The sequence below is a fragment of the Antennarius striatus genome, chromosome 6 (assembly GCF_040054535.1).
Source record: "Antennarius striatus isolate MH-2024 chromosome 6, ASM4005453v1, whole genome shotgun sequence".
Classification (NCBI taxonomy): Eukaryota; Metazoa; Chordata; class Actinopteri; order Lophiiformes; family Antennariidae; genus Antennarius; species Antennarius striatus.
Genome location: NC_090781.1, coordinates 15,369,241 through 15,384,187, shown reverse-complemented (window position 1 = coordinate 15,384,187; position 14,947 = coordinate 15,369,241). Strand labels below are relative to the sequence as shown.

At 38.2% G+C, this 14,947-nt stretch overlaps 1 protein-coding gene across 1 annotated transcript in view; it reads left to right on the top strand.

Annotated features, from left to right (window-relative positions):
• gbe1b (glucan (1,4-alpha-), branching enzyme 1b) overlaps window positions 1–9,294 on the top strand; it is a 99,082-nt gene extending 89,788 nt beyond the window's left edge. The window contains exon 16 of the mRNA XM_068317731.1: window positions 7,626–9,294. Coding sequence (XP_068173832.1) covers window positions 7,626–7,688 — 63 coding nt within the window. The 3' untranslated portion in view covers window positions 7,689–9,294. The remainder of the gene's footprint in view (window positions 1–7,625) is intronic.
• Window positions 9,295–14,947: the final 5,653 nt, after the last annotated feature.

The window sequence follows — 14,947 nt, the reverse complement described above, 5'->3', positions numbered from 1 at the left end:
TGGAAACACCAAAATTGGTTGCCCACCTTGAAATCCTGGTAATTTATACTGTATTGGAATATTTGTGTGAAACATCCGTTTTAGAAATACTTGTGTCTTTGCCATACATGAGGAATTGCAGTCCTTCACAAGTCCAGTTGTGATATTGAGTTTTTTCACGTTAATGCCATTAATCATTTGATTGAGCTTACTCTTAGTCACTTCATACAGTAAATGACACTGGATAGACAAATAATGAAAACAAGGTATGCACCCTTGAGGCTTTATTTCTATATATATTTCACCTAAATACCATCAAATATCCTATATCCTGGCAATATGTCAAAAGAGTATGAAGGTCTTTCAAAATAAATACCACCCAAGCTTCTGACATCAACCCAGAGATCCTGACCAGAATGATTCAGACTCTCTATGTCCGTACCAGAAAACAGAGATTCAGGACCTTTAACAGACAGAGGTATGTCCTTGGCCCTTTGCTTGAGTTTGAATGTTTTAGCTCAGCTAAACTGTTAGCAGTAGGTTGACAAGTTATCCATTGTGAGTCTTTCTGAGCTTTATGATTGTCAACGCGACATGATTTCCGAATACTAAGTCACTATAGCTGGGCACTCGGTTGTGTAAATACATACCAGCAAGTGACATTGTTTTAGCCTGGGTGTAGTTTTTTATGAAAAAAAAAAAAAAACCCTGACAGAATGAATGACCCTGCTTTAGGGCTAATGTTGCATTGGTTAATATGTAAGGTAATGCCAATTTGCTAGCTTTGTGTGGGTACATACACACAGATTTTAATGCTAAATCCAAGCCTCTTCAATGTAAACAGACAATAATATTGTGGCAGTGATCAGCTCCAATTGTGAATTGAAAAGCCTATGATCAATAGTTTCACATATAATCCTTTCAGACTTTCCACACTTTCAGGCTAGTTTTTGTGAATTGTTAGTTATTTGTGGTTAGATATTGTACCTGGGGCATGTTTAATTCTTACCAACTTTTGTGGGAGAGAGATTTTCTCTTTATATTTGTTAAATCAATCATTGCTCGAGGCATACTGAATTTATCCACACTCTTTTCAAATGCTTTTCAGTTACAACATTACTGATCTACGCTACTTAAATAATGTGACTTAATTGTTGTTGATTGCCTGTACCTTACATTTAAATACACATTTTAATGTGTAAATGTCTAATAGGTAGAACTTCAGCACTGGTTACAGTGGTTGAAATCTGATAAGATAAGATAATATATATAAGATAACCCTTTATTGTCCCACATTGGGGAAATTTGTGTGATTGTGGCATCGGGGAGGGGGGGTGTCATACATACAGTACATACTTTAAATAATACATACATTTAAACATATGTAGCATATGAAATATACATATTCACATATGATAAACATATTGACATGTTTTATATTATCAACAATTTACAATTTACATTAGCACTAAAGACTACAAACTAGAGATTACAGACTACATTGGTCATCCGGCTTTCTAATTTGATGATTCTTGTGGACATTTTCCACAACAGATTGCCTCAATTTACTGTATGGCATTTCTTTATTCTGTTGACAGGTTGCGATGCTGTTGTGATGCCTGGCCACATAAGGCATTTGTTTGGCACAGTGTTTGACAACGCAATAAAAAATTTTTGAAGGAACAACTAGATGGCCAAACATGAATTACTGACTGTTTAAAAGAATAACGAAATCAGTTTTTCATTTTTTTTCTGTCTTGCATGCTAGACACTGTGATCTCCAGGCTTAAGCTTCTGTCTTTATCTTTTTGGTCTGTTTGACTGCTGAATATATTCTTCGAGCACACATTCAAGTCTGTTCTGTCTTTCTCCTCTCTGAAATGTCATCTTCAGTTTTAAAATAAGTACTGTAATGTTTCTTTAGGGTGTGGAGTTAGTGACACTGAGGACTCAACAGCATGATGAGGTCACAACAGCCGTCATAGTCAAAGTGGTAACCGAACTCATCTGATACAGTTTGTTCAAGTAAAAATAAATAAGTGGGGAAAAAATTGGGACAGATCTTTGTTTAGGAACTGCTCCCTTGAATCTAAATATCTATCACATGTTGTATACATAAGGTTTATAGCCTGTGTCTGTATTTCCAGTTTTTTCACTGATCCAGCAGCCATAATATAAACTGCAATTATATCTGTACAAACTTTGTACAGATATAATTGGGGGAAAAAATACATGGTTTAACTGTGATCATAAGCTCCTAAAGCCAGTCCCAGTGGGTTAATCTAAAGTTGATTTGACTCATTAAATTCTTAAAACTTTTGCTACTTCCTGTGTATTGTGTATAATCATTGTGGTTTATGAATAAGGTTGTTGATTTGTATTTGCTGACTGTTCTCAGCTCTACTGTCTCCGATGCTCCAATAGCCGTGTCAATCAACCGGATTGATCAACATTTGTCTGAGATCTTACCAAGCATAAGCTATAGACTGTCAGATGTAGCTAAACCAGCATTATTGACCAGAACGCAAATCAGTGTTGACACAATAGCAGTTTGTGTTGTTTTTTCTTTACTTCAGTATTGGATTATTGTATCATTGTATTATATATTTTCTGTTTTCTTGCTTTCTGTGTTTTCTTGTTTTCGTGCTACCTACCTTTACTCCACAAGAGGTAAGGGTAGGCAGAAAACCTAAAATGAATTTATATTTATGAAGGCATTGGATTGACGTATTTACCAGCCAGTGTTTCCCTGCTGAACTCAATCCAACATTCAGGATCCAGTTATCAGGTCCCTCAATGGTGATGAAGAAAACGATTCACTGGCCCTACAATTGCTCCATCCTGTAAAGCTTTGAAAACATCATAGAATGTGTTTTCATCATAGAATGTATGTCTTTTTCCTAACAGAAATTTACATATCTGTTAGGAAAGAGATGACCCTTTGAGATTTTTACATACAATATTCACATCCGTTATAATTTGTCTAAGCCTTGTTATTGTCCATCACAGAGTTAACTGTAGAAAGCAAGTGACAAAATGACTCAGTAACACTTCGAACATCCTGTGGTCAATGAGCCCAAGAAGAACAATGACAGTTATTTCAGACTCCTGAAATTCAAGCCCCTGTACACTAATATGGTGACCAGTCAAAAACATTTCCAGCCATATCAAAGAATGTCTACTGATGAAAGGATTCTGGTATCCAAGGACTGCAATAGTATGAAGCAGTATGCCTACACAGTGGGGTACAAAACCGCACTAACCATCAGATACCCCTACACTAATGGAAACGGAGAAATAAATGCTTATTCTTCATTTGCAGTGTGAACTAAGTTCTTGCTGACCATAAAACACCCAAGAAAGGATCATTGTTTGAGTTGAGCGGAAATTAATAATCACTTAAGATCAAAACTCAAAATTTGTAGCTTAAGTTGAATATCACAACCCATATTTAAATGTTACACAGACAATCTCCAAAATTCAGGGGAGAAAATCTATGCTTCTATTTCAGTGTCATATTTGCTTACAGATCAGTAGGTTCTGTCTGTAGAGACTTGGTGTCTGCACACTTTTTAACCTCCAGTGACATTTCAGACCAACAAGGGTTTTTGACTAGAAAGCTGCTCTCCAAGCCTGAAGTTGTCAAAAGTTTCCAGTTGGTTCTATGAACTCCTGACCTTATGATTCGTTTTTTGTTCCAAGACCATTTCTATTTTGTATTGTCCAAAAGCAGTTTAGCAGCCTACGGCTTCTAAATCTATACAAGGCACTGAATTCTTGTTGTGCTGTGAAGTAACGAGGAAATATCTATGTGGATCATTCATCCTGAGCTTAGAACTATTTTTAGTATTATTTGTTTTCCATGTCCTTACCTCGAACTTTCCCATCAAAATATCTTCCTAGTTTGGCTTCATAACGGTGTAATAATAATAAATTGTATTACTACATTTGATAACCTGGAACAAAAATCATCCTTGTAACGCTTAATGCAAGTAGAATATATTCATTATTTCCTGTCCATTCATCTTTCAGACTTCATAGTTAATTTTTCTTTTTTGGACTTCTACCTTTTGTGCATGTTGTAAGCCACAGTACTGAACTTGGAAGTGTAAGTAACAGTCTGTATGTTACAGCCACTCTGCAGCAGTAGGACCCGGGTAGTTCTACTGTTCCAGCCTTATCAAAATGTCTAACAGAAGTTAACAATAAGCCAAATTTTTCCCCATAATGTCAAAGGGGTTCCCATGGGCCACTAACCAGTGCCCCCGATCTACAATGGCATTATACAGGTCCTTGTCAAAAAATTAGCATATTGTAATAAAGTTAATTATTTTCTGTAATGTACAGATAAACATTAGCTTTTCATAAATTTTAGATTCATTACACACAACTGAAGTAATTCAAGCCTTTTATTGTTTTAATATTGATGATTTCGGCAAAAAAGTAAAGAAAAACCAAAAGTCCCTAACTCAAAAAATGTTCATATTTCATTCGACCAATAAAAAAAAGTGTTTTTAATACAAATGAAGTTAACCGTCAAATAATTATGTTCAGTTATGCACTCAATTCTTGGTCGGGAATCCTTTTGCAGAAATGAGTGCAGCGTGGCATGGAGGCAATCAGCCTGGCATCAGCCTGTGGCACTGCTGAGGTGTTATGGAGGCCCAGGATGCTTCGATAGCAGCCTTAAGCTCATCCACAGTGTTGGGTCTGGTGTCTCTCAACTTCTTCTTCACAATATCCCACAGATTCTCGATGGGGTTCAGGTCAGAAGAGTTGGCAGGCCAATTGAGCACAGTAATACCATGGTCAGTAAACCATTTACCAGTGGTTTTGGCACTGTGAGCAGGTGCCAGGTCGTGCTGAAAAATGAATTCTTCATCACCATAAAGCTTTTCAGCAGATGGAATCATGAAGTGCTCCAAAATCTCCTGATAGCTAGCTGCATTGACCCTGCCCTCGATAAAACATACTGGACCAATACCAGCAGCTGACATGGCCCCCCAGACCATCACTGACTGTGGGTACTTGACCCTGGACTTCAGGCATCTTGGCATTTCCTTTCCTTTCTTACTCCAGCCTCTGGCACCTTGATTTCTGAATGACAAGCAAATTTTGCTTTCATCTGAAAAAACTACTTTGAACCAATGAGCAACGGTCCAGTGCTGCTTCTCTGTAGCCCAGGTCAGGAGCTTCTGCCGCTGTTTCTGATTCAAAAGTGGCTTGACCCAGGGAATGCGGCACCTGTAGCCCATTTCCTGCACACGCCTGTGCACGGTGGCTGTGGCTGTTTCTACTCCAGACTCAGTCCACTGCTTCCATAGGTCCCCTAAGGTCTGGAATCGGCCCTTCTCCACAATCTTTCTCAGGGTCCGGTCACCTCTTCTGGTTGTGCAGAGTTTTCTGCCACACTTTTTCCTTCCCACAGACTTCCCACTGAGGTGCCTCGATACGGCACTCTGGGAACAGCCTATTCACTCAGAAATGTCTTTGTGTCTTACCCTCTTGCTTGAGGGTGTCAATGATGGCCTTCTGGACAGCAGTCTGGTCGGCAGTCTTACCCATGATTGTGGTTTTGAGTAATGGACCAGGCTGGGAGTTTTTAAAAGCCTCTGGAATCTTTTGCAGGTATTTAGAGTTAATTTGTTGATTCAGATGATCAGGTTAATAGCTCATGTAAGGCACCTTTTGATGAAATGCTAATTTTTTGAGATAAGAATTTTGGGTTTTCATGAGCTGTATGCCAAAATCAAAGTACTGAGATACTGAGAGGCTTTAATAGGAATGAAGTCCAAGTTCAGTGAAGTCCAAGCCAGTGTGTGTGTGTGTGTGTATAATGTATACCCTAATAATCATCAGCTACTCAGCTGTGATGGTAAACTATCCATTGGAGGAGAGAAGTGTTGCTGATGTCACCAAGATGTGAATAATCCTCAAAATGCAGAGAAGGTTCCATTCAATGTCCAGCATCTTGAGACTCTACAGGCAATCAAACAAAGAGAGTGAGGATTAGTAAGCATCAGATCCATGATCCAAGATGAAACAAGGAGCATCCATGAATACATCACATAGAAATCCCCTGTGGAAGAACCACCTCAGGCACCAGGAGATGGGGAGTGATGAAGAGGAAACATTGTGGCTCTGTTTCCATGGGTTATTTTGTTGTAGCTCAACGTAGTTTATCAAAGTGTATCTGTCATCCAATTTATGGTTGGGTGTGGCCTGAATTATGAGCTCTAATGGGTATTTAAAGGCATCTACTTAATACCCCCCGCATTGCAAGTAGTAATAAGTTCATTAGTCTTCCTTCTATTACAGAACTTATTGCTGATCTTTATTTACCGATTTGTCGCAATAACTAGCTATATGGTTGAAATAAAAGCTGTTGACATATTCCAGGCTAGTCACAGTGGTAGCTTTTGTCTGAACAGGTGCAGCGATTAATTCTGCCTTCCCTTCTCTCTGTGGTGCTTCTGCATGGACACTCTCCCACTGTGACTGTTTAATTAGTCACCAATGTCTACGTCAGTGTTTCAGCGCTGGGCTGCCCGACTCCCTTGATGACTAACTGTTGCCAAAGAAACACATCCACAGCGAGCTCAGATCCACTGATGCCGAGGGGCGGCTTGAAGAGTTCAGGTGGTGATTGAATTGTTTACAGCACTGCTCTCTTTTTCACTTTTCTGTTGGGAAATATAGCATCATTTATATCTGCTGAGCTTTTCCTTTGGCATAAATCTGAAATGACTAATGGTGCAAAATAGCTCGTTGCCTTCAAACGACACTGAATATCAAAAGACCTGACCAAAAGACTGTATTAGCTACACCACCACAAACTATCAGCCTCTCGAAGATGTCTTTGCACCACTTATGCTATATGAGGAATCCGACAATCCGCAATTTCTAGGCATTTATCACATAGTGTATTTAGGGTTTTTTTATTTTTTTTTGCTGACATGTTTTCCACAGCCACGAACACTCAGGAGACTCTTGACTCAGTTTTTGCCTACTAGCAGAGTGTATCTTCAAAGAATCCCAAGTTGATGCAAAATGAACACACAGATATAATAAACCATACCATTGTAGCATTTATTGGAGTATTCCAGAACAGAATTTAAAAAAAAATGTTCCCACTCATTTCTGATAATTTTGGACAGCACTTGTGTAAACGGACAAGAAGCTTTGAAGAAGCTTAAGAAGCTTTGAATGCTATATTAATATGCAGTTGTGACTCTCCTTCTACAAACCCGCCGACTCAAGTACCACCTAGGGGTCTCCGGTAAGCCGAAAATCTGTCACAATTTCATTATACTTAACCTTGGTGGGCCTTTTTGATCAAGGCGGTGGTGTTTGTGTACTGTCTTCAGCGAGGAGTTATTTTTCCACTCAGATCTGAATTTCTCTAAGTACACACCCCATCCTCTGCCTTTGTCATTTCCCTCCTCCTCCTCTTCATTCAGGCATGTCTGCTGTGATTGTGAGAAGTAATCACATCAAGGCACAAGCAATTGCCTCCATGGATGACTGCTGAAAAAGCGTAAACTCAGATTTAGGAACCTTCAACATTGATGATCTGCTTAATGTCATTCATCTTCAATTGTCATCTCACTTTTCTTCCTTTGTCTGTCTTTGTCTTTTTCCCTCAGGTCTACATCCCTTGCAGAACAGCTATTGTCTTAGCCAATGAGGAGATAGACTACTGTTATTAGATGGCGATTGTCTCCAGAGTGACCAGGATAAAGACTGGATTCCACCGTTAAACTAAGTGTTAGCAATCACCTTCATCTCAAATTATTAACCTTGCAGACTATCCAAGTCCACTGTTTGTGTTCAAGTCTTTTTCTAAATGGAGGGGGAAAAAACATTGTGAGCTGTTGTGCTTTCAAGCACCATCTGCAACCTTCGATTCTGTGTAACCCCATTTACTACAGATTGCTCCATTTGGGAAGATTCCAACCCAACCAGCAGCTAGATACTAAAACCTAAAACCCTGCCGAGCCTATCCTCTGCTAGCCAGCAGCCATTTATAGGCTCTGTTGAATTTGGCATGTCATCTGAAACATATGACCGGAGACTGTGGCAGAAGGAACATAATTAAAGTAAGACAGAAAATGAGAATATTTAGGATGATCCATATTTTTGAGAACAGTTCGCTTGGTTTGTGTGTTATTGTTTTAAACAACTAAACTCAATTGTGTCAAAGATACAGTGAGACTATGATAATTATCAATACTTGTTATTCAGATACTTAAGACTATCCATCTTTGTTAATTTGCACTCTGGGCCATTGTACCTATAAAAATACTGTAATTAGCACACAGTAACAATCTGCTTTGAACTATACTTTTAATGGGGACCACAAACAGTTGTCTTGTAATGTCTGGATATTTGCAGCTATGGGCAGCTTGTATGTGGTTATCTATTACCCTGTTATTAAGTCAGTTATTTGCAGCAAAAACAAAGTGGTAAAATCTCATTTGGCTTGTTCGCATTGTGTTGCATGATGACCTAACACAATTTTTTTAACTGCACTTTCATTTTCTTTCTCACTTTGTGAGAAGCAATGCAATTTAACATACGCTGTTCAAGTAGTCGTGTTGTGGACATTTTTAACCACATTTGTTGAAGTTTGCCAAAATAAGTTGCTCAGCACCTGTGTATCTGTGAGGAAACTACAGTGCGCCCTATAATGCATTCTAGGAACCACATGCGATTAACAAATTCCGTGATAGAACGACAAACTATTTATCTTATTATTTACGTTAATTTAAGCGTTTGTGAACCCTCCCCATACTGATATTAAACCACCTTCTATCTGTATTACCTTTTCCCACACTATTATCGACTGTTTAAACCACTTTTGTGTCTCACGTAAGTCCAAGACTCACAGAACATAGCGCACTTACGAATGCCATCAGCCAATAGAATGCACATATGGTATCACGTGACTGCCTACCAAAAATCCGTGATGAAGTGAAGTCGCGAGCGTTGATGCACGAATGCGCGGGGGCGCACTGTATACTGTCACATATTGACTCACACACCTGATTCCTTAAGGTGCTTTGATTTGTGTGCACCACGTTCATTACATTCAGTAGCATTCCCCCGAGATTATTTCCAACGTTTGAGAAAAACACAGAAACAAACCACATTTGCTGAGAAGGATGTGTGAATCTTCCAATTAGCTTTGACTTTTGCCACTTTTTTCTCAACACCGTTGACGATTGAACATCTCGAGTAACAGCTGCAACACTCATCCCATCTTTCTCGAGTGAAAGGTTATTGATCAATAAAAATGTGTATAAACCAAGAATATTCCAGATGTCTGTTTTTGTGGCTCGCACACTGAGGCAACATGTCATTAAAATAACCTTCAATGCAGAATATTTCATCTTTTGAGGATATATTTTTTGCAAATTATACGGATAATGGATGTATTTCCAGTCCTTGTGTTCTTTTGTTTCCATTCTCCACCTAATACCTCCTTGTGCCATATGAATAGATGCTATTTGGATTAATTTAAATATTTCGTTATTTTGAGTACTTTTTATCAATGCTGTTGTAATTGAAACAAGAGCTGATGGTTGGTGTCCCAGATAAAAGCCATGCCTTGATTTGCTGCCACAGACACTGTATTTCTGTGAGCCACTCTGTAGCATTTGTACAGGTTTTCATCCATTTAAGTATTATTATAGCATATGGAAGGTTTTGATCTGCCTTCCCTGCAGGTGAAGGAAACTAATTCATATGCAGGACCATCTATCTGTGTTTAGCCAAGACTTTGATGACATGGAATTTCATCGTGAGGATCACTCAGCGTACAATTGAAGTAACAAAGTTGTGAGACTGAAATGGGGCGTTTAATCATTTCTCATCTGATCCAATATGACTTCCATTTTATCTCTGCCAAAAATAACTGTCTGCATTATTCTCAGCAGTAAAATCCGCATCTGATGCACCTGAACTGTGGAAGCACATTTATTTCATTATTACTAATAATATATCAGTCACTGTTGAGCCATAAGAAAAATGTGAATGAGCTTGATGTAAATTCTGTCCCATCACACAATTATGAAAATGAAGGATATACTCTTGTCAAATACTGTCTCATACAAACAGTTGGGTTCTGAGTCTGGATTGGAATTTCAGATATTTTCAGTAGTCACCTGTCTGCCAAATGCTGCCAAATGATTACATCCATTAGTGGAGTTCCCACTTTTATGTGGCTGTTTATCACCAACAGAGAGAGCTGTTCAGTACTTTTGATGTTATAGATCAACTGTATGCAAGCATCAAGGACTTTTTTTTTTTTACTAACTAGACAAGCAACTGTCATGAGAGCTGCTAGTGTTTGTTATAAATATCAAAGAAATTCTATGAAGCAGATGTTTCCAGCGTATGAAGCGTATAATTACCAACAGGCTTTGTATTTATTCTTAATTGGATTTTGTTTCCTTCCAACATAATTTTATAAGTCAGATACTATGAACAATTAAGGTTTTTTGTTTCTTTCTGGCAAATACTTATGTGTTCAAGTACTTTGAAACAAATCTTGAAAGAAAATCCCTATCACATATGGTAGATTTGATGTAATAAAGATTCATTCTTTACATCATTAACACTCGGTGTACCAGGATTCTGCAACTACTAGAACTACCAGAGGCAGTCATTTTGACTGCATGGACATTATTTGTATATAATTTGGATTATCATTAAAATATACAAGAAAAAAATTGGTGGAATAGGTAAAAAATGCATCAGGACACTGAATTAAAACTATCATGATTAATTTTTTTATTTAATTGACACAACATAACTTCTCTGAAATTGCCCATCCAAATTCGATCTGTAAAATGAAACCAAATGTATGTCTGTGCAAAAAAGCAAAAACAAATGTATCCTGGTTCAAAATAGGTTGCTGTCATCATTAGACCTTAACAAGGAAAGTTGTTAACTATTATGAACATTCAACAATGCTGTGACGGCTACCAGCCAGCTGGAGACGCTGATGTTACAACGCCAAGTTGTTCTGCTCATGACTCACAATCATTCGGTCAATGCAGGAAACCTGTGTTGAGTGGGAAAAGATCACCACTGATAACTTCTTTACTTCTCTTGAACTTTCCAAGGCACTAAAGGCCCAGAAAACCAGCCTGGTTGGTCCAGTAAATTAGAGTAGATGAGAGATTCCTTCATCTGTAGAGGAGCAAAAGGCCCTGCACACTGAAGAGGTGCTGAAATGTGACAGTGCAACCCTAACAGTCCATCAATGCTAACCAAGGAAAAATGTCTTCATTCTAATCACAATCCACACAACTGTCAACATCAGAAGAGGCCACTTCTACACCGTTACCTACTACAACTGAACCAAGATTGGAGTAGTTGTGCTTGATCAAATGGTGTACCCAGTGAAAGCTGCTACATGAAGATGGCCATTGGCTGTGTTTCATAATATTGACGGTTTGATAATACTGGTGGTGTTTCATAATATTCTTAACCTGGTTGCCATGCTTCGTTCCTGTTCAATAAATGCATGAATGAGATGATGTCACAGAGGACCTCATAATGCGACTCGCAAAGGAACTTCGCTCAGGACACACGAAAGCAAAATGCTGGTGTGAGGGCCCTGGTTGGAACAGCAGAAGATGGAGAGGAGAAGGCAGCGCCAAGTGAATTTGTAAGAAAAATAAAGCAAAGGTATTTGTGTCAAATGTCAACAGGTAGAGGGAGTTGCAGATGGAAGGTACAGGTTACCTGTGTTGACTGTGAGTGATTGGGAGCCATAAGCAAACCATCTTGGCGTTGTAACATCAGTGTTTCCAGCTGGCTGGTAGCCATCGAAGCATTTTAGGATGTTCATAATAGTTAATAATTTTCATTGTTAAGGTCTAATGATGACAGCAACCTATTTTGAAGCAGGACACATTTGTTTTTGTTTTCAAAGTTTGAATTTAGATGTGTAATTGCAGAGAAACTATGTTGTGTCAATTAAATAAATAAAACACTCAATCGTTATAGTTTTAATTTAGTGTCCTGATGTGTTTTTACTTCTTCCACCAATTTATTCTTAAACATTTTTACTGATTATCCAAATTATATACAAATAATGTCCAAGCAGTCAAAATGACTGCCTATGGTACTTCTAGGTAGTAATACTCCGATCTCTTGTGTTTTGAAATTTTAATGATCAAACACACATTTAGGAAAAGTTAGGGTCCTAGTGGTACATAGGTTTTTTTAAACCAAGTTATGACATTTCAAATTTTGAAAGCAGTCAAAATGACTGCCTTGGGAGTTCTAGAATAGAGCATAATATTACATGTGCAGGATTGTTGTTGTTGTTGTTTTTTTTAATGTTTTAAATACAAGTCTGAAGTTCCTTGAGAAGTAGTTCACTGGGTCACTCCCAAGAACTGCAACGTGAAACCAAAGCAAAGTCAATAAAAATTATTTGGCATAACAAAATCTCAACAATGTTTAGGATTTTTAGCTGTGAAATCCCTTTGTCTGGGGTGACAGATAAACATAGATGACAGTGACTTATATGGAAATGCTGAGCATCACCGAGTTTGTCACAGTAATCTCAAGGAAGAAACAAAGCAATCATTAAAATCACTCTTAACTTCCTCAGCTGTAGTAAAATTTTACCATAGAATAAGTAACACCTTACAAGTTGGCAAGCAGGAAGTTCTTTATTTTTAGAATGGTCATCTCTCTTTTTTTAATATTATTATTTTCAATCCCATCTTCTACCCCACTCAAAAGCTGTTCCCTCAGCATAATGCTGGATTTCTGAAAATGTACTTAAATTTTGGATTTAGGAGCTGCATGAACCACCTTGAAATTCTTCAAATGGACATCTGTGAACTGTTGGGAGAGGAATAGTGTACCAGAATCCAATAAGGAAAGCCCTGAAATCTTTGGAATGACAAAGGCAGAAATAGACTTTGATTTTTGTGCATCGGTGGCAGGGATGCTGTGAAATGTTACGTGACTATGTAGAGCAATCGTTTCAGTGATTCCCACAACCTGATGTAATGGGGATGAAAGACAACTCATCAGACCGTAATACTTCAATTTCCTGGGTATGTACACTTTGCACTATTTAGACCAGATTATGGGACTTTGTGTGCTGGCATGCAAGCAGATTCTTAATGGAAGCTACTGCACCATCAAAAGCAGTTTGGAAAGATCAAAATGCAGCTTTTGACAATGATGTTTCACAAATGTCCTCATTCAATTATGTGGTAAATTTTTGGACTGGACTTTCATGCTGTTTCAGTCTCTCAAATATCTAATAAAGGTAAAAATAATTCAACACTACCACCTAATAAAAACAAACAAACAAACAAACAAACAAAAAAACCCTGATCTTCTCCATTAATGTGTGACCACAGGAGATGGTCCATGTAAAATAATGCACTCGTCCACTCAGACCACATGGTGGACAGAGTAAGAGAAGCCACATAATGCAACACCTGACAGACTACAGCGTCACAGCTCACATGAGTTCAATCAACTCCTTTCTAGAATGGTCAGAAAAATTAAACTACAAGCTCCACAATTGATGTTGATAAATCACTACTTCATGTGAGATTTCACTGTAGATATGCTTCACAAATATTTGTATGTTCCTTTTGAGCATGATCAAGATTTAATTAGTAACTGTGGCAGAATGGTGTGTTCACTATTCTGTTGGTTTATCTTTTTTGTATTACTTATTGGCTCACATGGATTCACTAAGCACGAAGAGTGAGAATCCTGGTGAATTGAATATTGACAAAGTCAAAATTGGGGTTGTAACATTCACAAAGAGACTGTAGTATCTGACTGGTGAGTGTTCTACTTGGGAAGGGATTTCATCATTCCCTGTGATGCAGCTCTAATGAAATGTGCTCATGGTGATAATCTGTTGCGTTACTTCAGCTGGGCAGATAAATGCTTGCCTAGGCCATGACAAGATCTTAAGAAATTAGAAAGTCTATATGCACATCATGTGATGAAAAGTTTGTTTTGTCATTTGGAATTTCATGTGAATTTCTGCAGGGAAGCAACCAATGAATAACTTCATCAAATAAAACAGAAAAAACAATCAAAATTGTACTTCATTCTACACTGTATACCGAATGACTTCTCTTTCTTTAAATCTTCCCAGTTTTCTTCTCCAGTCCAATATAATTTCTGCATTGCCACTTCTTTCACATTTTATGAGCATCAATATTAAGTTGTTAAAGGTTTTGTTAAATGTCAAGGTCTTGGATTTTCAAGAGAATGATCCGTGCTCTCTGTTGTTTTCTGAGTGGTTTTCGGGAACACTCCTCCAGGTGTGAACGCCGGAGGCACAGAAAAACCTGATCCTTTTTACCCAGCTTGATACATTTTTCTAGGATGGTAAGACACCATCCTCTTTAAGTTTAGCCTCTTATGCAAGCTGCAGGAGTTACACAAAGCAGACCCCTTGAATAATGCTTTTAACTTTTCTGACTCAGAGGGCGTATTTTCAGTTAGGGGATAAAGCTGACAGGATGTTGGCACACAGGATAGAGCAGACTGCGAACAGACAGCGTATGCAAGCAGTTTGGAGTGAGAGCACCTCAGTGCAGTCAGTGTAAACGAGTATTTCAGAGCATCTCATTCAAAAGGGTGCTGGCAGCAAAACAGAGGGAGAGGAACTGCATGCCTTTTCAGGGAATTGAGACCAATTCCATGCTTGATGATGATTAGACTGTATCAGTTTAGATTTTTATCATTGTCATCATCGGTAGTAACAAAGTATCTGTCCTATCTGTCTATCTATCTGTCTGTCCGCCCATCCCTCCATCTGTTAGAAGTAACAATAATAGTAGTACAAGTAGTAATATTATTTTACTATAGCGGTTTTGTTGTTGTTGACACTGCATGGATGTATTCTTACACAAATTACAGTATTTTTCAGGTATTTTGACATCATTTTTAAGATGTTGGGGGG